This window comes from Pleurodeles waltl, chromosome 1_2 (assembly GCF_031143425.1).
Source record: "Pleurodeles waltl isolate 20211129_DDA chromosome 1_2, aPleWal1.hap1.20221129, whole genome shotgun sequence".
In the NCBI taxonomy this organism is placed as follows: domain Eukaryota; kingdom Metazoa; phylum Chordata; class Amphibia; order Caudata; family Salamandridae; genus Pleurodeles; species Pleurodeles waltl.
This window is the reverse complement of record NC_090437.1, coordinates 954911694-954937540: the sequence shown is the minus strand read 5'-3', so window position 1 is coordinate 954937540 and position 25847 is coordinate 954911694. Positions and strand designations below refer to the sequence as shown.

General features: G+C 43.5%; 1 protein-coding gene across 1 annotated transcript in view; it reads right to left on the bottom strand.

Moving 5' to 3' along the window:
* Positions 1-25847, bottom strand: part of DLC1 (DLC1 Rho GTPase activating protein) — a 1219048-nt gene that overhangs the window by 688488 nt on the left and 504713 nt on the right. Inside the window, exon 4 of the mRNA XM_069200770.1 lies at positions 1780-1917. Within this exon, the coding sequence (XP_069056871.1) occupies positions 1780-1917 (138 nt within the window). The remainder of the gene's footprint in view (positions 1-1779; positions 1918-25847) is intronic.

The window sequence follows — 25847 nt, the reverse complement described above, 5'->3', positions numbered from 1 at the left end:
ATCACAGGGGGGATAGATAAGGCCCCCAATAGTTAATTTCAATCATAATACTATTTACTAACACAAGAATGATTGTTAGGCTCAGAAACCGTTGTTGCTTTAATGTTTAAAAGCATGCTCTGAACTTTATGTAACCCATGTTGCGTGATTTGCAGATCTCGCTAGGCTGACACATATGTCTATTAAATGTTTCTTCCATAACCTCTTCTTGACTTGAAAGACGCTACAAACATGTCTCAAAACAACAGAACCCAGATTACTTAAACCCTTACCCACCCACTAAAGAGTTTTGGTATATGCTGACGTGTATTTAGAAAATAACAACTGCTTATGTGATTGAAACATTATATGAAAAATGGGAATTAAGTAGGCGTTACACTTAGGTATGTAAAAGAGTTCTTGCAGAAGTGCAGGAATGCATGAGAAAGGACATACAGGTATCAAATCCCTACTGCTTGTCAACAGAAGCATTGTTTATTTTTGCATCATCTCAAGAAATGCATAACTTTGTTAATCAATTATCAATCAATTATATTAATTCATTAAAAAAATAATTTACAACTATTAAAACTCTCTTTATTGACTTTAGAAAACGAACTACCTAAATAAGGTTGTATTTTGACATTATTGTTTTCAGCTTGTGGAATGTCTTACAGCCACTCTCATATAAAGATCCACATTGAAGGTCCAGACAATGAGTAAGTGGTAGCAGGAAAAAAAAAAAAAACAATTGGTAAAGCAAAAGCAAACTGCAATAGAGTATTTAGTAAAGTGGACAATACACCCAGCACCTGTGATGTGAATGCAGACAACTAATTTCACAGCCTACATTTGACAGACTGGGTTTGTGGGTAACATAATCACCACCTTGATGGTATAATAAAATCCCCAAATAACATAATCCCTTAAAGTATTGAAGAAGAAGGAGATGTGGAGGAGGGGCTATAATAAATCTCAATGGGATCACCTACTTGGCAAAATACAACACACAGGACCCACAAAGACTCTTGCCATGCACTCCTTCAGGCACAACTGGCAACAACTGTTAGGGGAATCCATCTTAAAATCTGTCATTTTGGAACATTGGATCCAAATTAAGAGAGACACATAAGTCCATCCAAGTAATGATAGATTACTCACTGCAGAGCCTGCAGCAATGGAGGAAGTCAAGGCAGCTGCCTCCACCTCTGATGCATTCCCAGCTTCAAGGTGGAGGAAGATCATATCTTATTGATTTTAATCCTCTATCATATCCTTCTGGATATTAATCCCACTATTCCTTTCCCTATCAAGTGTTCAACGACATGCAACACATCCCTTTGTTTATAAAATAAAAGTTCCTTACAAATTTGAGGCATGTAAAATACTGACATTTTCCAGGTGAGTGACTGTGAATTCTAGCTCTAGTGTATGTTTCCCAAGGAGCAACCCCTTATGACTGACTTGCATTTGGTAAACTTGGGCACACAATGAATATGTTTCAATGAGGTAAGTCCTGACCCACATCCCATTATAGTTTACTCAGCTACTTCAGCATTGCAGAAAATGTTAATTCTTTGAGTGCAATGTCTGAGCTGGTTCAAAAGCTGTGATCATTGCCTGTTGATTGTTAGTGGAGAGCCTGCATTCCAGTCAGTGCAGAGTTCGAAGAGCTAATTAAAACGAAACAATTTTGATGAAAGATTAATATAAATCTCTCAATGGCCTAACTTTGACTCCAAATCCATTAACTGTTATTGATGAAAAATGTGACATATTTTATGGTCATTCTAAACTTACTGTAACTTTGGGTTTGGCTCCAGAATCATTCACTGGACATGGGGTCACAGGGTCGGCATAGGTAACAGGCAGCATGTTCTTTGTGGACTGTTTCATTAAAGCAATGTCACTTCCACTTCCAGATCCAGATTCCAAACCCTGTCAAATATTTAATCATTATTGCTCATGATATGATGCTGGTTCTTCAAATTATACATAAACAAGATAAATTTTTCGTATTCTCAGCCACATACAAAATGCACTTGCATTTAATATCAGAATTCTACAAGGATGTAAATAGGAATGTTAAATTCCTCGATTCTACTGAATTTCAGAACTATTAAAACATAAATTAAATTAGCGCTTAATTTGTAAATAAAAACGTGCCAGTGCCCAAAGCCCTCCTCTTAAACATGTGGCTGGTGCAATTAAATGTGCAAATATGGAATACTGAGGCAGCGTAATCCTGAAGCCATATTGGAGCTCTTTACCCCATTTAAAGCCACTCCCTGCCCCTTCAGCTCACTCTTGCAGCTTTCTGCTTTCTCCCATTGTGACGCTTTCTCATCTTTCTCTTACTCCTTCTTTCTCATATGTGTCTTTTGCTCGCAGTAAATGCTTGAGGCAGAAAAATAAGTGCCAACCCTCAAAAATAAGTGCTGGTGCTCCGCACTAGAAACAACATGCACAAATTAAGAACTGCATTAAATACATTCAACATGCAACGTGCTCTTTTGGGAGCGTCCCTTTCAGTGGTATATTAACATGAAATGGGTGATTAAGTCAGCAAGTCTGCATAATTGCAAACATATATTGTATAGTTTCATTTATAGAGTCAGCTCACACATCTACACATTATTGCAGGTCATGTGTACTCAGGAAAAAAAAGAGTTGTGGAAAAAAGGTGCTGGTTATTTATACCCCCCTCTTTGCGCTTTTGCACAAGGTACAATTACTAGTAATAAACTGGTTTTATCGTTACTAATTAAGCCACATAGTGCTATAGAGAAATAGCAATGTAAAGAGGCTCAGCACAAGCTCTCCCTTTTTCTTCTTTCCTTGGTAAAGAGAAGAGTAAAGATAAAAAACACACAAATTCCCTTCTTTGTTATTGAGCCTTTCCATACTTGACCCACTGGCTGGAGACAATCTTATTGAAAGAATAAATATTGCTCACAATTTACATTACACACATTATTTCACTTCGTAAGAGACGGGACCATATCCTCACTCCTGAACAATAACAGTAAAACCATATTCCACTAACTGTAACCTGCAGAGTTTCGTTAAATAGGGTAAAACAAGCAGTTGTTGTTAAGGCCTTCTTTCACGCCAACATTGAGAAGGTGTATACAATTGTTCTGTAGGGCCAGAGGTGCTAACAGGTAGAAATATGCCTGTAGTTATCAATGTAAACAATGTACTAAAATGTCACATCACAAAATTCTGTTTAGCACGCGGTTGCAGAACAACTTGACCAAATAATATATTCTAACCCCCTACAAATAGCTACAAACTAGGGGATGGTACAGCAGATTACCATCCCTGTGCTCGCTTTCCAAAGCGAAACATTTTTTTAAAGCAGCTCTTATTCCTTAAAGGAATAGGTGCTGCATTATGGAGAAAATGTTTTCCACTTGGAAAGATATAGATGGCAGCAGAGGCTGCCCCACACTGTTCACAAAAGGTAAGCTGTCCAAGAGGAATAGCTATCCCTTTGCAAATGAATTACCACCTACTTTGAGGAGTTGTCAACTTGTAAATGGTTTAAGGCCACCATTGAGGCCACTAACCATTTCACGTATCTTACTGCAAATTACAAATTTGAAAGGGTGCTATTTTCATTCTAATTCCTAAAAATTAAATTTTAAGAAATGAAATGAGTTGTAAAACCCATTTCATGATGCAGAGAGGCTTTTTCCCAATCGTAAAATGAGTTTGCTTCACTGTTAAAGACAATTTTCCAGTCACAAACACTATGATTTTGTTGTTCTACATCTGGTCGGAAGTCCACTTGACCATCTATAATTTCTCATCTTGTTTCTGTATGAGTAATACAACTAAACTGCACTACCCTCTTCATATTATTATTCATAACTCACACACACATTATCCCATCAGACTACATACAAGCCTACACATGACCAGTCACCAACCTACACTTAGGGCCTGATTATGAGTTTGTCAGTCTTGTCACCGGCCTCACGGTGGGGTCAGAAACTCCAACTGCCGACTAGGCAGTCAGCCAGATGAATTACAATGCTGGTGGTTTGCTGAACTAGAGACCGTCGGAGTCCCGCGACACCACCAGCCATTTGCCGACCACCTTGATGGTGGCTGGGGAATAACAGCTGTTAGAGGGAGGTGCAGACAAGTGGACCGCCATCAAGATCATGATGTGCTTTCCTGTTGAGCCGAGTGTTGTGGGGAGACCGTCTGCTTTGAGATAGAGGAATCTAATGGAATGGGGTGCTGGCTTCCCCATTCCATTCTTTTCCCTTCAGTCTCCAAAGTGGACCCCTCTATCCAGCCCCCCCTTCACATCAGCAACTCCACCCCAAATATAAAGGCCCAAAATTCCATGTAAGTACCTTTCACATTTACTACCATTGACTGGACTGGGCATATATGGCCCAGAATCCAGCAATGGAGTGGTACTTGTACAAAGTATATTTACACGTGTCATGCATATGTGTACATTTTGGAATTAATTTGGTATAAAAAATAAACACACCTGCATCAACACTTATGGGAAAATATACCTTGTATTGCTGATCACGTCCACCACTATCAGGAACACCATCGCTGAGCCATCGGTAACATTGGAACATGGCGGGTGGGAGACCGCTGACTTAGCAGCCTTCTTGGGACTGATGCCAAAGTCATAATCAGGCCTTTATTTTTAAAGAACCAGCAGAACCTTCTAGGTAAGAAAAGTTTTTCCATTCCAATTCATTGCACTTAAGATACTCCTAAGGGACTAAATTGATTACCACAACAAGAATCCTAAATAAAGTAGTCAACATAAAAAAGCATAAAAGAAGCAAATCATTTATTCTAGATGTCCATGCAACCTTTACACATTTGGTCATAAGGGGTTCCTCACGGTGATAGCATGCTTTATAAATAGAGATGGCATATCAGCTGCTGAGTGTTGAAAATCTCTTCACTGTGCTGAGAAACATTTCCCCTCTTGTAAAGTTCTGAAGTTACTACCCTCCCGCAATAAGGGCTGTATATTTCCAAAGTAAATATTTGGTTCCCAGTGCTGTCACTTCCTCCATTGAATTGTCAATAGAATCATTGGCAAACTATAGTGACCCAAGAAAGACTGTGCCTACAATGAATATGAATAATATACAATACTTGTATAAAGTCACAGACGTGTAATTCCTACACGGCTGAAAGACTGCTCTATAAGGCTGAATGGTTCACATTTTACTGAAACACAATTCTTAAAATACTACATCTTTTATCATCTTCCTGTGAGTAGCTAGTTGTAATTGGTCCTCTAGAGGATTAAGCAATCCATAAATTGAGTAAAGGCTACTTTCACCTTGCAAACACTACAAAGTGACAGAACTTCTTAGGACCTCATGTCCCGACTTTCAGCTTCATGTGACAACTAATAACATCGTTCCCCTAGTCTGAGAGGTCAAATTTGCCCACTCAGAAGTATGCTTTTTCCATTTCCTCCCAGTGAAAGACAGTTCCTTAAGAGGCAACGGATAGCAAAGAAGCTATAGGAATCTAAACAAATACTCACTTTAAACTGGGTCTACATGTCTTAGACAGACATTCTACCATAATTCTGAAAACATAACGATAAGTCAATACGTGGAAGAAAACTCAAGAATTAAGACTATTAAACTATAGCTCACAGACTACCAACCATCATCAGATAATACTTAAACCACTTTTAGTTACAGATGCTTTTAAAACAAACCATTCCCAGTAACTCCTACTTATGGGGCCTGTCGATTGGATTGTCCCCATTCACCATATACAACTTATCAACACCATCCTTCTACCTTAGTTCAGTTTTATGAATGGCTCCAGGCACCCAACAGTGTATGACATTTGTGATCTGGAAAATTCCCATCTATACATGTTTTGTGTACAGCAGCCTCTATGTTCTTGAAACTTCAGAATAGGAAAAATAACAGAAGCAACATACATGTTGAAGAACGTACATGAATGACATTGATCATTTAACAGTAGTTAGAAAACTTGGATTCATGCCAAACAGAAAAATCAGCAATAGAATATAATTTTATCAAATTGTATATCACGTCATGCAACAATCAAATATCTATAGTGCTTCACATTCTGGAAGTGCATGTTAAAACAAAGCGGAACAGAAACATTGTGGCTAGGGATGTTACCAGTGCTCCATGGGTTAAAGTCTACAACCTGCATCAGGGACAGCTAGACGATCCTAACCTTAACTCATTGCCAGTGTTGAGCATTCTTTCTGTTGTTACACCCGGATTGATAACTTCATGATTGCAAAAACACTATCCAAATGCTCATACTGATGTGAATGGGCATGTGATCCCTTTCCCAGTACTGAAAAATTAACCATGCCATCAATAGGCTATTTCTTTTTTGGTTCCAGGGTGAATACTCTATATAAAGACTGCATTGTGTTAGAATGGTCATCTGGAAAATATATCTGATACTTTTTAAAGGCAACATCAAGATCACCAACTGTTAAAATGAAGAACAAGGTAGTTTACTTTCACCCTGTGATACGGGCATAGGGGTGAAAACTGTTGTAGGAGACAACACACTAATTTATCAAATTTCTTTGCAGACTTTAACAATTCTTGACAGAATCCCACAGACACACTTTGCCAGAGTCACTGAGGCTCCAAAACAGATTACTGAAACAAAATAAAAAGATGGAATGCTCAGATTTTGGCTGAAGTGGCCGCTAACATTTCTAGAAGATAGCTTAGTACACCATTAGTCCAAAAACTACACTGGTTGCTAGTAAATGTAAGGAGTAACAATGGATCTCTATGTGAGCATCCTCGTATTTGCTTCTTTACTAAGTAATTAACTTTTGGTTTGAACTAATACACACCCAGCTGACTCACTATTATGCTATCTTTAACTGAAAATTTGAAGGAGATAAAAGGTTGGTATTTAATGTCTCCATAAATCATTAAGGGCCTGTGGTAATGGTTGGACCACTGCAACTGTGGCAGTCAAACCTCCACATTACAACCCTGGAGGTTGAACCTGCCAGGGGACCGCCGTCCCCGCCAGGAACATGGTTCCCAACAGGGTGACAGCGGTCGAAGTGTACTCACCCAGGGCGGGGCTGAACTCAACGCTGCCTGGCTGATTGCAACTCAGCTTTCTGCCAGCCTTTCCATGGTGGGACCCCGCGTTTGCGCTACATGTTGGCAGCACCAGTCCTGTAGAAGTGCCACTTGACACTCAGCTCTACAGTATCACTTCTTCATGCACTATAATTTTACCATCGGAGACCAGAAGAACTCTTGCTATACAAGTGATTTATGGCAATGGTTGACTTGATAGCTGTCTTCTTCTTGGTGTCCCAAACACACAGGGGGTATTGCTGGGTATCGCATTCTGAACAGTCTCTGTTGAGTTGTTAGTTAACCTCTTTTCCTCTTTAATCAAGTCGGCAGACTTCTATTGTCTAGGCATCCCCACAACTTCTGCAGCAAGGTGAAGACTTCAGGTTAAATCCTCTCAACTCTGAGAGACTGGCTGTCATGCAAACACCAGCCCTGGTCTCAAATGTCTTCTTTGAGGAATCTATGGAGAGCTCCCTTCCTTGGTCAAGAACAACTGTGAACAGGAACAGGGTAGACTGGCGTGGGTCATAATTTTAAACTCATTTTTGTAACAGGGGTTGTGGATCCACTGTCTAAGGTCCTGGAACTGGTTTGAGTTGGTTACAGTTCAGGCACAGCTTTTGAGGTAGGTGATGGCTCTAACAGCAGTTACTGATTTTTAAAAAAACATTTTTATCTGCATTTTTTAAAACAGTGAATACAGTCTTGTCTCAGCATAATAAGTCGAATGGCGTTAGATACTTTATTTCAGGTAAACTAGCGGAGACCACTAGATGACAGTGTAGGATTATGAAGCATAGTCGAGAACCTAAAGTAAATAGAGACAGCAGTGATTAATGCAATTCGATTTTCATAGCATTCGTTGCATGCCTTACCAGGGTGGAGCCAAAACAAGAGTTAGCAAATATTGTAGTAAATAATTAACTGTAAGCAAGTGGGCCCACCATGTTGTCACAGTATTATTGCAGGGCTAGACTTGCCAAACAATTGATTAACCCCTGTGTTATGTAGAGTGGAATGTATGTCAGTTATATTCTCTTTGCCGTTTAGGTGTGCTCTAATCCCTGACAAATGGGCTTCTCTCAGTGTCTGCAGCCGACTGAGGATGAAGTAGTTAAACCATTTCCCCCCACCCCCAACAAGCTTTAACCTGCTCTCTGCTCCTGATGGGTCTGCTTCAGTATATGTAGCACTGTGTGGGAAGTGAAGTGGACCCCAGCAATCTAGCTCCACACTCCAGTATTGTGAATAGGCATAATATTGATATGTTGGGATAGGATTTGGGAGTTGTGTAAACCAGGGGATCGAAGTTCAGCTAGTCCCATTGACATCTGCAGCATCTGCAGTTTCCTGCATGTCATTTGAACCAGGTTGTCGAAGGTGCTCCAGCAACACTCCCCATTCTGTTTATATGGTACGTTTCCGTAGTCCCCTATATTCCACCTTACGTAGGGCCACACCTTCCACCTCCCCACAACGTAACAAGTCTGTTTTCCATGTTAGATCTAATAGTGGAGTCAGGGTCTTCCAGCGGATTGTTAGTAGTCGCTTGGCTAGTATAAGTGCTAGGTCTACAAATCTAGGAGCTACTACAGCCTTCACGTGTCTGGGATAAAGGTCTAATATGCAGTGATCTGCGGAGTCCCAATAGGAGGATCCAGTGATCTCGCAAAGTGTTTTATGGATTCCTGTCTAATATTGTGTAGTAGTCCCAACAGTACAGACACTCAGTAGAGGCAACTTGGGTTATTAAGGTAAGTATTTATTTGTTATTTCAAATAAATGATGTATAAGATTTGGTAAAAGGGGTATAGAGACTATTGCTTCTTTGGGTGGTGAGCTTCGTCTTCCTAGCGTGCTTCTCTTCCTCCTTTCCTGTTAGGTGGCGGTTTGGATCTTCCTCATGATCCCGGGTAGCATACAGGGGAAAAAAAAAGGATAAATACCGATGGTGAGTGGAATGAAGGCCGTTACATACGTCCTTTTACTTATCTACAATACTGGGGAATGGGTTCAGGAAGGGGAGTGCCAGTGAGGACTGTGGGCTGTGACTCTATGGCCTTATCTCCTAAACGTACTTATTTTTGGTGCTCGTTACGTGCCCCTTTTGGTGCCTTCTGACTCCCTCCCTGTCCTCCCCTCACCCTGCCTCCCTCCCTTCCCCAGCTTGTCTCTCTTTAAGGTGCCCCTCTGGTTGTCCACAAGGACCGTACCTTCCAGAGCCACGACCCTCCGGGGCCGTGGCTGGCTCTGTGGAGGTCCTCTCGGTGGTCTCCGGTCCCGCTGTCTTCTGCTCTGGTCCCCGTGGGTTCCGGTACCACTTTGGCGTCGTCTCCACACGTTCCCGGCCAGTGGGTCTGCCCTCCGTCCTCGGGGTTGTCTTCTGGCTTGTGTGGCTGTCCTCTCCGACCGCCGCCACCGCCGCCTTTCTCCTCACTCGCCGCTCCTCCGTCCTCCTTCGCTGCTCTCCAGTCCTCGCTCGCTGCTCTCCCGTCCTCGCTCGCTGCTCTCCCGTCCTCGCTCGCTGCTCTCCCCTCCCCCTGGGGAATCCCTGGCTTTTGGCCTCCGGCTGGCCAATCCGCTGTGTCCTCATCATCGGAGGTTGTCGAGGCAACCTCGAAATGCCGGCCTCGCCGTGAAAGCGTTCCCATGGCAACATGGGAACGCGAAAACAACTCTTGTCCTGCTGGTGCTTCGCTTACGATCGGGCTGACCCGGTCACACACCCTTCCCCAGGAGCTGTCCTGCTCTAGGACAGTGGCAGATAGGGGAAACCGAGACAGATAATCCGCGGGGGCCTGGCGAGATCCGGGCACGTGGCGTACCTGAAAAGAGAAGGGTTGGAGTTCAAGGAACCAGCGGAGTATCCTGGAGTTCGAGTCTTTATGTGCAGCTAACCACGTAAGGGGAGCGTGATCCGTGAATAATATAAAAGGTCGGCCCAGGAGGTAATATTGTAGACAGTCTATGGCCCATTTGATAGCCAAACATTCCCTCTCAATAATTGGGTAATTACGCTCCCGAGGAAATAACTTCCTGCTGATATAGACTACGGGGTGGTCAAGCCCTTCTGCATCCGGTTGCGTTAGAACCCCTCCAAGCCCAACATCCGAGGCATCGGTGTAAAGGTGGAAGGGTTTTGTAAAATCCGGACAGCGTAAGATGGGGTTGGAGGTTAAGGAGCCCTTTAGTCATTCAAAACTCCTACTTTGCGTTTCCGAAAAAGGCAAAAGCCGATTGGGATGGTGTTTAGCGAGGAGGTCCGTAAGGGGGGCTGCTATGGAGGAATAATGCGGAATGAAACGTCGATAATAGCCCACTAACCCTAAAAATGAACGTAAATCCTTTTTAGTGTGTGGAAGAGGGGCATGCAAGATAGCCTCCACTTTTGGGTTTTGAGGTTGTAGGGTACCCTGATTAATCCGATAACCCAGGTAGGAGATGTCTGTCTTACCTATGATACACTTCTTGGGATTGGCTGTTAAGCCGGCTGATTTGAGGGCGTGGAATATCTTCTGTATGTGTACCAAGTGTTCTTCCCATGATTCGATAAAAACGACTACATCGTCTAGGTATGCGGCAGAGAATGTAGGAAAGGGTTTTAAAATCCTATCCATCAACCTCTGAAAGGTTGCGGGTGCCCCGTGAAGCCCAAAAGGTAGTACGGTGAACTGATACAACCCTGACTGGGTGGAAAAGGCTGTTTTCTCCTTATCCTGAGCGGCTAAGGGAATCTGCCAGTATCCTTTTGTTAGGTCGATAGTGGACATGTATTTTGCTCTTCCTAATTTTTCGAGAACGTCGTCTACTCTTGGGATGGGGTAAGTGTCAAAGAGGGAGCTCACGTTAAGTTTGCGGAAATCGATACAAAACCTGACACTACCGTCGGGTTTTGGTACTAGGACTACCGGTGAACACCAGGGACTATTGGAGGGTTCGATGACTCCTAAGGATAACATCTTTTTGTTTCTTCCTCAATTATTTGTTTCCTAGCTTCTGGAATACGATATGGACGCTCTCTAGTGATTGTATCGGGATTTGTTCGTATGTTGTGGTGGATTAGGGAAGTTTTTCCTGGTTTCTCTGAAAACAGCGGTTTCCACTGTTTCAGTATTGTACGGGCTTGTTGTTTTTGCCCCTCATATAAAGTATCGTTTACCGAGGGTAAAATAACCTCCGTGGATGGGGTGGAGGGATAGAACTCGATATCTAGTGTCTTGTTGGGGCACATGAAACGACCCATTTCTATGGTTTGGTTAGGCTGTTCAGGTGTTTCCCATTTTTTTAGCAAATTTACGTGGTATATTTGTGTTTTCCTCGGATGGGAGGATATTTCAATAAGGTAGGTGACGGGGGAAACTGCCTTGATAATGCAATATGGGCCTTGCCATTTGGCGAGGAGTTTGTGTTCGGAGGTGGGCCTCATTATTAGGACCTGGTCTTCGGGTTGGAAAACCCGTAGTTTGCTTCCTTTGTCATATTGGAGTTTCTGAGTTCGTTGGGCCTCTTCCAAGTGTGCATGCACGTCGGCCCATAAGCTGTGTAGGTGTTTTCTCAATTTTTTTGCATATTCTAATAACGGAGTCTCCCCTTCCGCTGCCTCAGCCTCCCAGGCTTCTACTGCCATGTCTAGTAGGGAGCGAGGTTGGCGTCCAAACACCAACTCAAATGGGCTATGCCCCGTGGATGCTTGTTCGTGGGTTCGTAGGGCGTACAGAACTAGTGGCAGCTTTTGATCCCAATCTTTCCCTGTCTCATTGATAATCTTTCTAAGTAGCGTTTTAATGGTTCGGTTATATCGTTCTACCAGTCCATCTGTTTGAGGATGGTAAACGGATGTTCTGATCTGAGCTATCCCCAATGTTTTTCACACTTGTTACATTAGGGTGGACATAAAAGGGGTACCCTGGTCTGTAAGAATTTCATGGGGAAACCCAAGTCGAGCAAAGACATTAATCATGGCTTGGGCGACTGTCTTGGTCGTCATACTCGTCAGGGGAATAGCCTCCGGGTATCGTGTGGCATAGTCCACAATGACCAGGATGTAGGTGTGTCCTTTTGATGAAGGAACTAAGGGCCCGACCAAGTCCATCCCTATTCTTTTAAAGGGAATATCTATAATGGGAAGGGGGAAAAAGAGGTGCCTTCCTAGGCCTACCAGGTTCGGTTAACTGACATCGGGGACATTGGGCGCAATACCTTCGTATGTGGGCGTATACCCCAGGCCAGTAAAATTTTCTGAGCAAATATTCTTCAGTTTTTTCTCTCCCCAAGTGTCCTCCCCCTGGGTGATTATGTGCTAGTGCAAGAACATGATCCCGATAATCGGTAGGTACTAGAAGTTGCCGTTTACGTATACCCAACCGTGTGGTGGTTACTCGATACAATAAGTTTTTTTGTACTACAAAGTAGGGACCCACCTCCTCAGTCTCTTCTGGTACGGCTGACCTCCAAGCGTGGGTAAGGGAGGGGTCCTCTCTCTGTTGTTGGCTAAAACTACTAGGGGCTTCTTGAAGTTCTGCCACTATTTCTCCGCAAGATTTTTCACTTGCAGTCTTCCGATATTCCTCCCTCTCATGTCGTTTTTCTTTTCGTGACAATTTTCTACGATCAGCTGGACACTCTATACAACTCTTTGCAAAAGGAGCGTCTCTCCACCAATCTTTGACTTCCTTGTTATCTCTGACGTGGTCCAACAACTCTTGGAAGTGGATATAGTCTGTCCCAATGATACACTCCTCAATTAATTGGGGCATTATTCCTACGGGGAGGAAATCCTGATAGGGTCCCCACACGATTGGAAGCATTTTTATCGGATACTGGGCCTTGTCTCCGTGTATACAACATATGGTTACCCATTGTTTCTCTTCTGAGTCGTCATGCGTCACGTCTTTTCTGATTACCGATTGGCTACAGCCAGAATCAACCAGGGCATACACCCTTTCCCCATTAACGGTTATCATTAGTTTAAATTTGAGAGCACCCTTTCCTGTACATAGTACCCTCCGTCTTGCCATCCCTATCTCCATCGGTTCCCCGGTATCCTGTTTTTGCGGACACATACGTGCGATGTGTCCCCATTCGCCACAATGATAACATTGGGGTCCCATTGTAGGTGGGCCTTCCGGAAATCTTCGTGGTACTGGGTGGTCGGGTGGACTTTTTAACAAGGTCTTTGGGTTCGGAAGGATCGGTTTAAGGATGTTTCGTGTCGGAGGGTTCCTAACATCGGTAGACCGGTGAAAAGCACAGGCGAGATCAATGGCCGTCTCAGTGTCCACTTTCGGGTGTTGCCTGATCCAGTGTTTTGTAGGCGGTGGCAGACCGTCTAGGTATTGTTCTAGTATGATGGTCTTAAGAACCTCCTCCCGACTATTTCCTACATGGCCTAACCACTTCAATGCCAAATCCTTTACCCGAAAATAAAAAGTTCTAGGATCTTCGTTGACTCCCCATTTGATTTTACTAAATTTAACTCGGTAATATTCTGCATCGTGGCCCACCCTTTCCAGTATACTAGTTTTTATGTCTTGATAAGGGGTGTCACCACCCGGGTTGGCGGCTTGATATGCTGATTGTAGGATACCTGTGAGCAAGGGAGCAACGTACTGACCCCACTTATCTTCCGGCCACAGGGCGGAGGAAGCCACTCTTTCAAAATTGGTAAAAAAGGACTCTGGATCCTCTCCCTCCTGATATTTCTGCAGTACCGAACTAGGTACGTTCGGATGTACCTTACTAGCGGCAATAGTCTTGGTTAGTTTTTTCATCGCGCTTTCGTGGACTAGCTGATTATTAGCCAGTATGGTCGCCTGACTTTTCAGAGCAGATTGCAGAGCCTCCCGATCCTCTTTAGCTTCTCGCTGTTGGGCTTCCCATACAGCTGTAAGTGTCTTTGCCCCTCCGCTAGCTGTTTGACCATGGCCTCTAAGGACGGACTTTCACTCATTGTGTATACTGTTTGGACTGCCAAGAGGAGGGGTTTAGTATCCCACTTCTGACACCACTGTAGTAGTCCCAACAGTACAGACACTCAGTAGAGGCAACTTGGGTTATTAAGGTAAGTATTTATTTGTTATTTCAAATAAATGATGTATAAGATTTGGTAAAAGGGGTATAGAGACTATTGCTTCTTTGGGTGGTGAGCTTCGTCTTCCTAGCGTGCTTCTCTTCCTCCTTTCCTGTTAGGTGGCGGTTTGGATCTTCCTCATGATCCCGGGTAGCATACAGGGGAAAAAAAAAGGATAAATACCGATGGTGAGTGGAATGAAGGCCGTTACATACGTCCTTTTACTTATCTACAATACTGGGGAATGGGTTCAGGAAGGGGAGTGCCAGTGAGGACTGTGGGCTGTGACTCTATGGCCTTATCTCCTAAACGTACTTATTTTTGGTGCTCGTTACGTGCCCCTTTTGGTGCCTTCTGACTCCCTCCCTGTCCTCCCCTCACCCTGCCTCCCTCCCTTCCCCAGCTTGTCTCTCTTTAAGGTGCCCCTCTAGTTGTCCACAAGGACCGTACCTTCCAGAGCCACGACCCTCCGGGGCCGTGGCTGGCTCTGTGGAGGTCCTCTCGGTGGTCTCCGGTCCCGCTGTCTTCTGGTCTGGTCCCCGTGGGTTCCGGTACCACTCTGGCGTCGTCTCCACACGTTCCCGGCCAGTGGGTCTGCCATCCGTCCTCTGGGTTGTCTTCTGGCTTGTGTGGCTGTCCTCTCCGACTGCCGCCACCGCCGCCTTTCTCCTCACTCGCCGCTCCTTCGTCCTCCTTCGCTGCTCTCCAGTCCTCGCTCTCTGCTCTCCCGTCCTCGCTCGCTGCTCTCCCCTCCCCCTGGGGAATCCCTGGCTTTTGGCCTCCGGCTGGCCAATCCGCTGTGTCCTCGTCATCGGAGGTTGTCGAGGCAACCTCGAAATGCCGGCCTCGCCGTGAAAGCGTTCCCATGGCAACATGGGAACGCGAAAACAACTCTTGTCCTGCTGGTGCTTCGCTTACGATCGGGCTGACCCGGTCACATATTGTCTCAGGGATGGACAGTCCCACAGCATGTGGAGGAGGTCGACCTCCTCAGCATGGCAACGGGGACATGTAGGTTTTGCGGTTGGGAAAAGAGAGTGTACTCTATGAGGAGTCAAGTAGGCCCTGTGGAATATGTGATGCATGTCCCAACAGGAATTTCCACTCTTTATTGTGTAACAGGCGTGCCAAGTCTGTTTCCCATTTGTCCTGAAGAGGCGCTCTGTACAGCCATTTAACCAGATGTCTCCCCAACCCCATATCATAGAGTGCCCGTACTAGAGCAGGCGTCTGGGGCTCTTCGCCAATTGGAGTCCACTGCTGGCGTATAAAATGCAATATATTGGCATCCGTTAGAAAACGGGTACTTGGGAGCTGAATCTGGGCTATAAACTCTCTGTGGGACAATATGTGGCCCTCCTCAAATAGCTCTTCCAGGGTCCTCCCAATGTCTCTGTGCAGTGGAAAGAATTCCAGATGAGGTAGAAAGACCGCTTAAGGGGATATTGGGCACGTATAGCACTGGAGACTCGGTTAGTCTAAGCCCCTTGCACCAATACCATAGCGCATTCTGCAACAGCAGAGGCAGCTGCCGATTGCGAGCAGGGCTTCCGGGCAGGACCAGCGATTGTAAATCACCATTGTCCAATTGTGCTGGTGTGTAGTTCATTTCCTGCAGGTGAATGCCAGCTAGCCAGTGTGCCAGCCATTGCAGCTGCACTGCTATGCATTATGTTTAGAAATTGGGTGCACCCATCCCCCCTTATCCGTGGGTAGTTGTAGTTTTTGAAGACTAATATGGCGGCCTCCAGTGGCTCATATTAGCTCTGTCAATAATGTGTTTAGTGTTCTAAAGGTCGATTGAGGTATGCACATTGGGAGGTTCACAAAGAAGTACAGTAACCTGGGGAGCATCAACATCTTGGCCAGTGCCAAGCACCCAGCTACTGAGAGGGGCAACGAGGTCCAGAATTTGATCTGTGCTCGTAAAGACGTTATCACTTTATTCAAATTACCCTCTAGCAGGTCAGTAGGGGAGCAATATATTTTTATACCCAGATATCTAAATGTCTGTTGAGCCACTGTGATCTTGTGTGTGCCCAAGGGGATTGTGTCAGTGGAGAGCAACCCCTCTCGGAATGAAAACGCTAGGGATTTTGAATGGTTTACTTTCATGCCCAATATTGCACCAAATTATTTGATGGCGTGACTCACTCGGTCAAGCTCCTTATTCATGTCGCGTACATACAGAAGCATGTCATCCGCATAGAGGGATACTGTATGCATCCGACTCCCGTCAGGTGTTACCCAGTTGTCTCCTTCCTGTCTTAACTTTTGAGTGAGGGGTTCTGTTGCAAATATGAACAGTAATGGGGATAGCGGGTAGCACTGCTGCATTCCCCGGAATATATGGTATGATGGAGAGATATGTTTAACCGTCTTCGCTGTGGCCGTGGGATGGGAATATAATACTTTAACCCATCAAATGCACTCCTCTAGTATATTCAATTTCCTACGTACCATGTATAGGTATTCCCATTCTAAGTAGTCGAACGCCTGCTGCAAATCCAAGGAGCAGCATCCCACCTTAGGAAAGATGGGAAGTGCCACTCCCATCACCTGATACAGGTGACGAAAGTTTAGGGAAGTGCTCCTATGGAGTATGAAGCCACATGGATCGACTTTGATCAGTTGAGGGAGGAGTGAAAATAGACTCTGGGCAAGCACGCTACTGAGTATTTTGTAATCTGTGGTTAATATCGACATTTGAATAATGTTTGTTAATAAAACACATAATATGCAGACATTATAAGTTTATAATTAATAATATTTCATCTGTATAAGTAAAACTTTTCATTTTAAACTGAAAAGCTTTGTTATTGCATTAGATTAAGTAAAGCAGAGAACTGCATTTTCTCACTGGCACATATTTTCAAAGTCATTAATCTTTTATTAAACATAAGAGTACTACAATCACTACTAGTTTAGAGTCTACATTACATTTTAGCATCAAGAGTAACCTTCTAGCATGTGATTTAATTGAAAAAGCACTTATGTCAAACTGTAAAATAGAGGCAAATTGCACATTTAAAATGCATGTCACTGCAGCTTTCTAAGTTAGTTTTGCTCTCATTTATATTTATAAACTTAAACGTGTCACAGTCTAATGACTTCAAAGACATGAGGGGAAGAGATAAGATTTGCATTCTATCATTGGTTCACTAGGGTGTCAGCTTGGTCAAGCAACAGCCACAGCCCCTTGCAAGGTGCACTACAAAAAGTCACTAAATTAGACTGTGCTTGACCCTGGGTAGCTTGGCACAAAAATCAGTCAGGTTTAACTTAGAGGTAATGTGTAAAGTATTTATGCAGCACACAAAAAGTAATAAACACCACACTAATTTAGAAAAATAGAGTAAGTTTTAATAAATTATATGACACCAAATGACAAATATTCAATCAGTAGAACCAGGGTTATGAATTTTTAAAGTTTGAGGTTCAAAATAGAGTCTTAACAGAAAAAGAGCCAACTGAGGCCCTCTGGTTGTGCTAGACCGTGGCAAGTTCAAAAGTTAAGGCTAACCATGACGGAGTGGGGTTCGGACACAAGAGGTGGATTGGGCCCACTCAGCACTCACCTATGAACTTACAACATTTTTGAAGAAAAAGGTATCTGACAAGATAGAGGGAGGGGCATGCCATCTTTGCATAGCCATGGAGCAAAGCTACAGTAAAGATTTTTACCTTCTGACTTAGCTGTTGGGATGGAAGTCAAAAATTCCCAGGCGGATGAGGTAGAAGGCTGTAGCAGAGAACGTTCCATGAGATCGGATACTCCTTTGGCGAAGGACAGCTGAAATGGATTTGCTGCTGTAAAGAAGAACATATTGGTAGAAGCCGAGAAGTTGATCTGACTGCTGATGCACCTCAGACGGAAAGGTGAGCAGGTTGGTCCTGGTGTCCTCCTGGTTCTTAGAGCACTTTTTGGCCAAATTGTGTCCTCAGTTTTGGAAAATGGCCATCTGGGCACCTTTTGCACCACAACCAAGGGTGTAGGAGTGGATGAGGACCTCTTGGGGGTTCAGGACTCATGCAGGTGGGGTTCAGGCGGGTTCAAGATGGTGGAAACCTGATATGTTTCTGTAGCTCTGAAAAGGAGGCTAGCAAACTAGACCTTGGAGTCACTACTGGAAGTCCTGGGTGCAGGTGAAGATGCAGAGATTCAGACGATTCAAGGCCTGCTCCAGCCAGCAAAGCAAAGCAGTCTTTCCTTGTACAATAGGAGTCTGGCAAAGTGCACAGCAGATCACACCAGCAGAGAGTCCTCTGAAAGTCCTTCAGCAGCTCCAGTAGTGAACTAGAAGAGTGAGTCTGAGAGCACTATTTTTATAAGCTGGTGCCTTTCTTCTAGAACATGAGGAGACATTTTTAGAAAAGTTCTTTGAAGTTTGTTGAGTTTCCTGACTCCCATGCCATGGCCCCAATCTGGTTGCAGTGAAAATACAGGAATGTTAGGCATTTTGTGAGCAGACAGGACCAGTGCTTAATTTGTGCTTGTTGTTTCCGGTGCTGAGCACCGGCACTTATTTTTGAGGGACGGCACTTATTTTTCTGCCTCAAGCATTTACTGCAAGCAAAAGACACAGATGGGAAAGATGGAGGAAGAGAAAAACAAAAATGAGTCACAATGGGAGAAAGCAGAAAGCTGCAAGGGTGAGCTGCAGGGGCAGGGAGTGGCTTTAAGTGTATTGAACAGGCCCGAGATGGCTTCAGGATTACGCTGCCTCAGTATTCCATGTTCGCACATTTAATTGCAGCAGCCGCATGTTTCAGAGGAGGGCTTTGGGCACAGGCACATTTTTATTTACAAATTAAGCAATGGACAGGACACAGCCTATTCAGGTGAAAGCGGTCTGTGCTCAGCTCTGCCCCCCATCAAGCCAGTTAATGCCCATTGCAGCTCAGCTAATCCCACTATTGTGTGACTGTCTGGGCGGAATTCACAAACTCTGTCAGCTACACTCAATCTCGTGGCTAAGACTGTCTGAAGGCACAAAGCGCTAGGGGCAGGAAAATGACAACTTTCTAAAAGTGTAGAAAACAAATTTGGGAATTTTTGACTACCAGGACATGTAAAATGTAAGATTTAAATAATAAATAATAAACAGTCAGCCACAAGTGCAGTTTCGTTGCAGGGAATAGGATCATAATTTGAATGATGCAGCAGGTGCAGTGGCACCAGAGCAAAAAGTTGTCATAACTTATCGAAGCACCAAATTTTGCACTATTTTACTACTAAACAGGCAGTCACAAGTGCAGTTATCTTGTAGGCACTAAGGTCATGATTTGAATGGGGCAGCAGGTGCAGTGGCACTGGGCCCAAAAGTTGTCAGAGCTCCTCTAAATACCAAGTATTGCTATATTTTACTACTAAACAGGCAGTCACAAGTGCAGTTACCTTGCCGGCATTAGAGTCATGTTTGAATGGTGCAGCAGGTGCAGTGGTGCTGGGGCCAAAAGTTGTCATAGCTCCTCAACACCAAAAATTGCTGTATTTTTCTACTAAACAGGCTGCCACAATCGTGGCTACCTTGCAGTTAAAGGGGGCCTGATTTGAATGTTTCAGCAGGTGCAGTGGCGCTTTACTAACTGCACATTACTATACTCTAATACAATTCCATATAATATAAGGTACAAATTACGAGTTTGGAACCCTGGGATATTAATTTAACATACATCACAACATATACAACTATTACGTTTATCAGATTTAAAACAAACATTATTATAACCTCTTTCGATTATTTATAACCCAGTTAGTAAAATAGAATGCAAAAGAAAAAACAAAGGCAGAACTTATTAGCTTTGTCAATGCTTCGTCTTGAGCTAGGCACCGTGTTGGAAATGTTACTTAAGTTGTCAAGTTACTCTCTCAGTGAGCACTTCTGTCAATTGAAGTATCGGCTTTGTTCATATATTTGTAAGTTGCACTAAGGAAATATTTCCCTCCAGTCTTCTTATGCCATATACACACTTTATAGTACAGCTGCATTTTTTAAATTCCTAATTTCATACCAAGGTGGTTTGGATTAGCGCCTCTGCTAGCGCTATAAATCAAAGTATAGCATCAAAGTTGTGTAATGCTCCTGGGCCATAGGGTGAGTGTGAAGCAGCGTGGAAATATGCTTCAGCACCAGCCACGTTTGGCATTTCTTGTATGCTTTGAGCTGTTCTTGACCCTTCTATCCCATGAGGTTTCTGTATCCTCAAGTAACATCTGTGAACTGTTAAACTGTTCATGCGATGTCACCGCTCAAGGATGCTGCTGTGCAAAAGCTGGCCATAAAGAGCTCACACCTCACCGTCACATTCTATGCAGTGTGGTTCCACCTTAACGTCAAAAGTGAATTTCCTTTGTTTGCACGTGCACTCCCGTTCTCAAGATTGTTTGCACACAAAATGATATATTTAGAAGATACTGTTTTTAGTTCTGTCCCACCAGACAGCACAAACTGCCTTATGCCTGTGAAAGCCTTATTATAGATTTACCTAGACTTCACAGTGGGCTTAGAACCCGCTCATTGCTTGCCTTTGGTTGGCTTTATTGTCTCTCTCATTTGCTTGCTGCTTGTTGGTGTGCACTGGCTTGCTTTCCACTTCTTGTGTCCCTCCCCTGGAGTATAGCTTCTTTAGCACCTCTTTCCCTTATATTTCTTCCCTCACCCTGAGTGTCGCTTTATTATTTGTGTGCTGATTTTCCCCTCCTCCCGCAACCCAGCTTTATTTTTGTTTTATTTACCCCAAGGGCTCACCCACCCTCTCTTCCATTGTCTCCATCCAGGTCTGTGGTCTTTTTAAAATATTTTTGGGACGAGCCAGGCAGAAAATAGTTGATGGCCGCGTGTGCTTGTGATTATTCTTGCATGCACTTATGTCATCATGCATGTGCAAGCCTACAACAGGAGGCAGCCACCAGTTGTGGCCAGGTCATTGCAACTATTTTTCTTTCTTTTGGCCATGTTCAGTTTGCTGATGATGTACAGCATCACCAGAAAGCATTGGCAAAGTCAATAGGCCTCAAAGTTGAGGCCGATTGTCTTTGTCAATGCTTATTTGAGGCACAGTTAGTCATCTGAAAAGTTCTAAGCCACCTTGATGTTGTCATGCGGTGTTTTACCTATTCCAATGTCACTTTTTGGACAAATAACACAAAACCACATGTTCTTTGTCTTTGGGATTAAAGCATTCCATTGGCACAAATAATCAATGCAAATACAGCTTTCGAATTAATGTGTTCACTAAACAAGCCACCAGTTTATTTTTGTTAGTTTGTGGGTGATGTAAATAATTTGGTGCAAACGTTTAGTTAGGTCAGAGCACTGAAGTTGGTAATGTAAAAAAACCTGTTTAAAAATGGAGAGAAAAGGAAGACGAACTTAAAGTTTAATCATTAGTTTGAGAAACTGTGTCCAATATCTTAATGTGTCACAACCCTTAGTCAGTTCAAGGTCATTAGGAGTGAGTCTTTAATGCCCCACTTGGAGCATGAAGAAAGGCAGTGGAAGTCTACCCAGACTGCTGCTGTTTTAAAAAAAATATGTTTTAATTGTTTTTTGGAATGACAATCACAAACATAGATTTGTGATGTACATAGTTCCAAGTACATAAATTCCTGCATTAGGTATTAATTAAAACATTAAACAACTGTACCTTCAATACATAGAAAAATCCCGAGTGCTGTTCAGTGAGTGCTTGTGTGTAATTAACAACCAGTACTAAGTACACAAACTGTTCCAGTCAAACCCGTGTGGTGAAGCAAGGACATGTTTGGTTGTCCCGAGAGGCTTTCACTCGTGGCAACATATTGTGGGCTTTCAATGTATGGGGAGGCGTCACACGGGGGAAAAGCCCATCAGTCACAGGGGACCAAGGTCCCTATACCCAGACTGCTACATTTGCTCATCTTCAACTATTCTGCTGCAATAATCAGACATTTCTACCATTACTTTCCACTCCTTTAACTTCTCTCCCCTCCAAATCCCATAACCTTTCCCATACAGAGATATCTCCTAGTCAATGCATGATCGATAAATAGGAATCACTGTTGGACCTGGCCATTTTTGCAGGGTTATCCCCAAACTTTTGCCTTCTTTGTCATATTTGTTCTGAACTTTTTTTGTTGGCTTTGAGAGTCTGGGCACTTTACCACTGCCAACCAGTGCTAAAGTGCATAGGCTCTCTGTCTAAAATATACTGACGATTGGTTTCTCCATGATTGGCATATTTGATTTACTAGTAAGTCCCTAGTATAGTGCACCAGGTGTGCCCAGTGCCTGTAAATCAAATGCAACCAGGGGCTGGAGCACTGATTGTGCCAACCACATGAGTAGCCCTGCAAACATGTCTCAGGCCTGCCATTGCAGTGTGTGTGTGCGCAGTTTTAAATTGCCAAGTTGACCTGGCAAGTGCACTCACCTGCAGGCGCAAACCTTCCCTTTTAATACCTATATGTCACCCCTAAAATAGGACCAAGGCAGCTCCATGGGCAGGGTGCAGTGTGTTTAAAAGGTAGAGCAGGTACTGGTGTGTTCAACATGTCCTGATAGTGAAATACTACCAGTTTTGTTTTTCACTATTGCAAGGCCTATCTATCCCATCGGGCAACATGGAATTGCCTTGAAATATCTTTTAGGTGTAATTTTCCATTGGGAGCAGATAGAGATATGGAGTTTCGGATCTCTGTACTCACAATTAAAAAATACATCTTTTGGTGAAGTTGGTTTTTGAATTATAAGTTTGAAAATGCCAATTTTAGAAAGTGTGCAATTGTTTTTAACTTAACCATACCGTGCCTCCCCCTGCCTGCTGAATATACGTCTGTATCAGGATACAGTTGGGCTGTTTATGTATTCACTCTAGACAGTCACACAAAGGGAGCTGGTGTACCCTGCATATCCCGATGGCTCATCACCAGGCAGATAGGTCTTCCTGAACTAAAGTGGTGGAAGGAGCTGACACCTACACCTGAATGAGTCTGTGTCTGTCCTCACACAAACTAGTCTGTAACCCTCTGGAGTGTGCCTGGGGCAAAGGCAGGGAAAGGCAGGGTCTTGTGCACTACAAAGACTTTTATTTGCTTACTTCAAAGACAGAAATGGGTATCAGTATTTGACCTATTACCCCACATAGTTAGAACACTTATGGACTGATGGCATTCTGCCAGGAAGTAGAGCTGGCCTGCCACTCTGTCTGTTGCTTTGTTGTGCTGGCCTGCTGCTTGCTTCTGTCCTGGGAGAGGAAGAACTGGACTTTGCTTTCTACTTCTTACTTTCCAAGGATCTCCAAGGAGTTTGAACTGAGCTTGCCTCCTGTTAAGAAGTCTCAGGACCATCAAATACGTCACCTGCCAGTGCCTGGGCTTTTTTGCTGATAGTCCTGACTTGCCAAGTGGTACCAAACCCAGTTCCTAGGTCCTTGGAAGGAAGCTCTGCCGCAATCAAGAAGAAACTAAGCGCATCAACTACAGAGTGACTTCGGAACCAGCACCGCTCTTCGACTATACACTGCCGCCTGCACTGGAGCAATGGTCCCCGCTGAGTGCAATGACTGTGACCTCCAACATGGGCCTGAGGCCACCGTATCGACTTCGAAGTACCACCCCAGCGAGAGTCAAGAGTGTCATGTCCCCAACGTCCGAGACATCCGACTCCGCAGCAGCATCTGTGGCCCCATGGTGTGATTGCGACACTGCAAAGTCAGTGCTTCTCAACTTGACCTGCTGGATTCAATGACCCCCACTGGGTCGTATACAATCGATGTTTCACGACTGATGCCGCATCACCTTCTCTGCAACCACAAGGAACCAACACCTCACTTCCCCTGCCTATCAGTAAGGAACCAATGTCTCACCTCCCCTGTAACATGAAGGAACCAACGCCGCCCGGCTTCAGCGATTCCTTGCAATATAAGGTGCTGTACCAGGGCTCCATGCAACGCTGTGACCACCCCGCACTACCTCGCCAGTGGCATCAGACTGTTGGGAAGGACTCCGTCAAGACGCAGTAATAGCCCCAGTTGGAGCTATTGTGTTTCTAAATGCCTTACTGAGATTTAATTTTAAACATCTGTATCTTTTCTTGTGTATGTCATTTTGGCCGTGTTTTGCTCAGAGAAATATTGACTGTTTTTCTAAACTGGTGTGGAGTCCTTTCTGTTTTTCTCACAGCATTACTGTGTTTGTGTACAAATACTTTACACATTGCCTCTGAGATAAGCCTGACTGCTTGAGCCAAGCTATTCAGGGGTGAGCTGGGCTTATCTTAGCTATGTGACTCCCTTACCCTGACTAGAGTGAGGGCCCCCTACTTGGACAGGGTGCAAACCATTGTCACTAGAGACCACATTTCTAACACTCATTAACATCTAAGATCTGATGCAGGCCTCACCCTCTAGAACGGTATCCCTCCAGTAGATATACATTCAGAAAGGACTACCCGTCCTTTAAAGGCTACAGACACTTTAAAAACCAGACACTTTCAAGAGTTTGACCCTGACAAAAGGGAATAATTTCTTCTACACTGTTCACACACCCTACCTTCTAATCGTCTTTCCTGCTGATTTACAGATTTACTCTAAAAAAACTGAGCTTTGGCATATTCTTCCTCAATGTAGTCACCAACATCACTGTAAACCACAACAATCTCTCAGTTCTGCAAGACCTGAATGTTTAGCGTGACTGACCACAATCATCAAAACATAATTTTTTTTGAGCTACTAGAGCTTTTCAACTTCTCCCAACTTGTCACTGGGTTAAAACACTTTGCGTGCAATTCTGATCCATCTCAACTGATCATAGTAACAGGAAATATATCCTGCATTTTGAATGACCATCACCTCAGCTCTTAGACAACTCTACTACTGCTTTGATGGACTGACCAATATCACTCAACATCTCAAAAACTTTACCCACCAACCTAAGATCAAATGGCTGAAAAAAAGACTAAAGAAATCTGAATACTGACTACCTGAAGCACCCACTGAAGAAATGAAATTTTCCGACAACAAACTACCCCTTCAACATCACACTAGGGTCTTCAAATTATTGCTCAAAATCAAGTAATCAATAAATAAGAATATTTAGTGAAAAAAAAAACTAAAAGTAAGAAGAGCATAACAATGAAACAAAAACAAGCACAAATACAAAACATCCCTAAAAAAATCATATCTACATCTTATAATTAAGACCTAAATGGAGTCACATTTTTCAAGGTTAAAATGGCAAGAAATTGTGGTATTTAACGGCTGTGCAAAAAAGGAAGAAACAATAAAACAAGTGCTTGTCAGAAAACATTTGGAGATGGATACAGCATGTTTCATTCTAGAAAAACTATATTTTCTCAGTAAAGAGATATAGTAGCACTGATGTATGGATTTATAAAAATTACAGAAGAATATAAAATGCAGAAAAATCCTTGGGAAATGCAATTGACTATGGACAATTCCTATTCTAAAATGACGCTATAAAAATTACTTGCATGCATTTGAGACCACAGACAAAACAAACTCAATCAAGACTAAATTTCTCAGCATAATGTACAGTCTAACAGAGAGTTGTAAAAGTTGATAGCTTCCTTTTGTGACTGTCGGTGTTGAAAAAAATGCATTCATCACCATACCTCATCCTTGGGAGTAATGGAAATAAATAGGGTCCAAGAATGAACTGGGTTCTACCTAAACCCTCATACCTG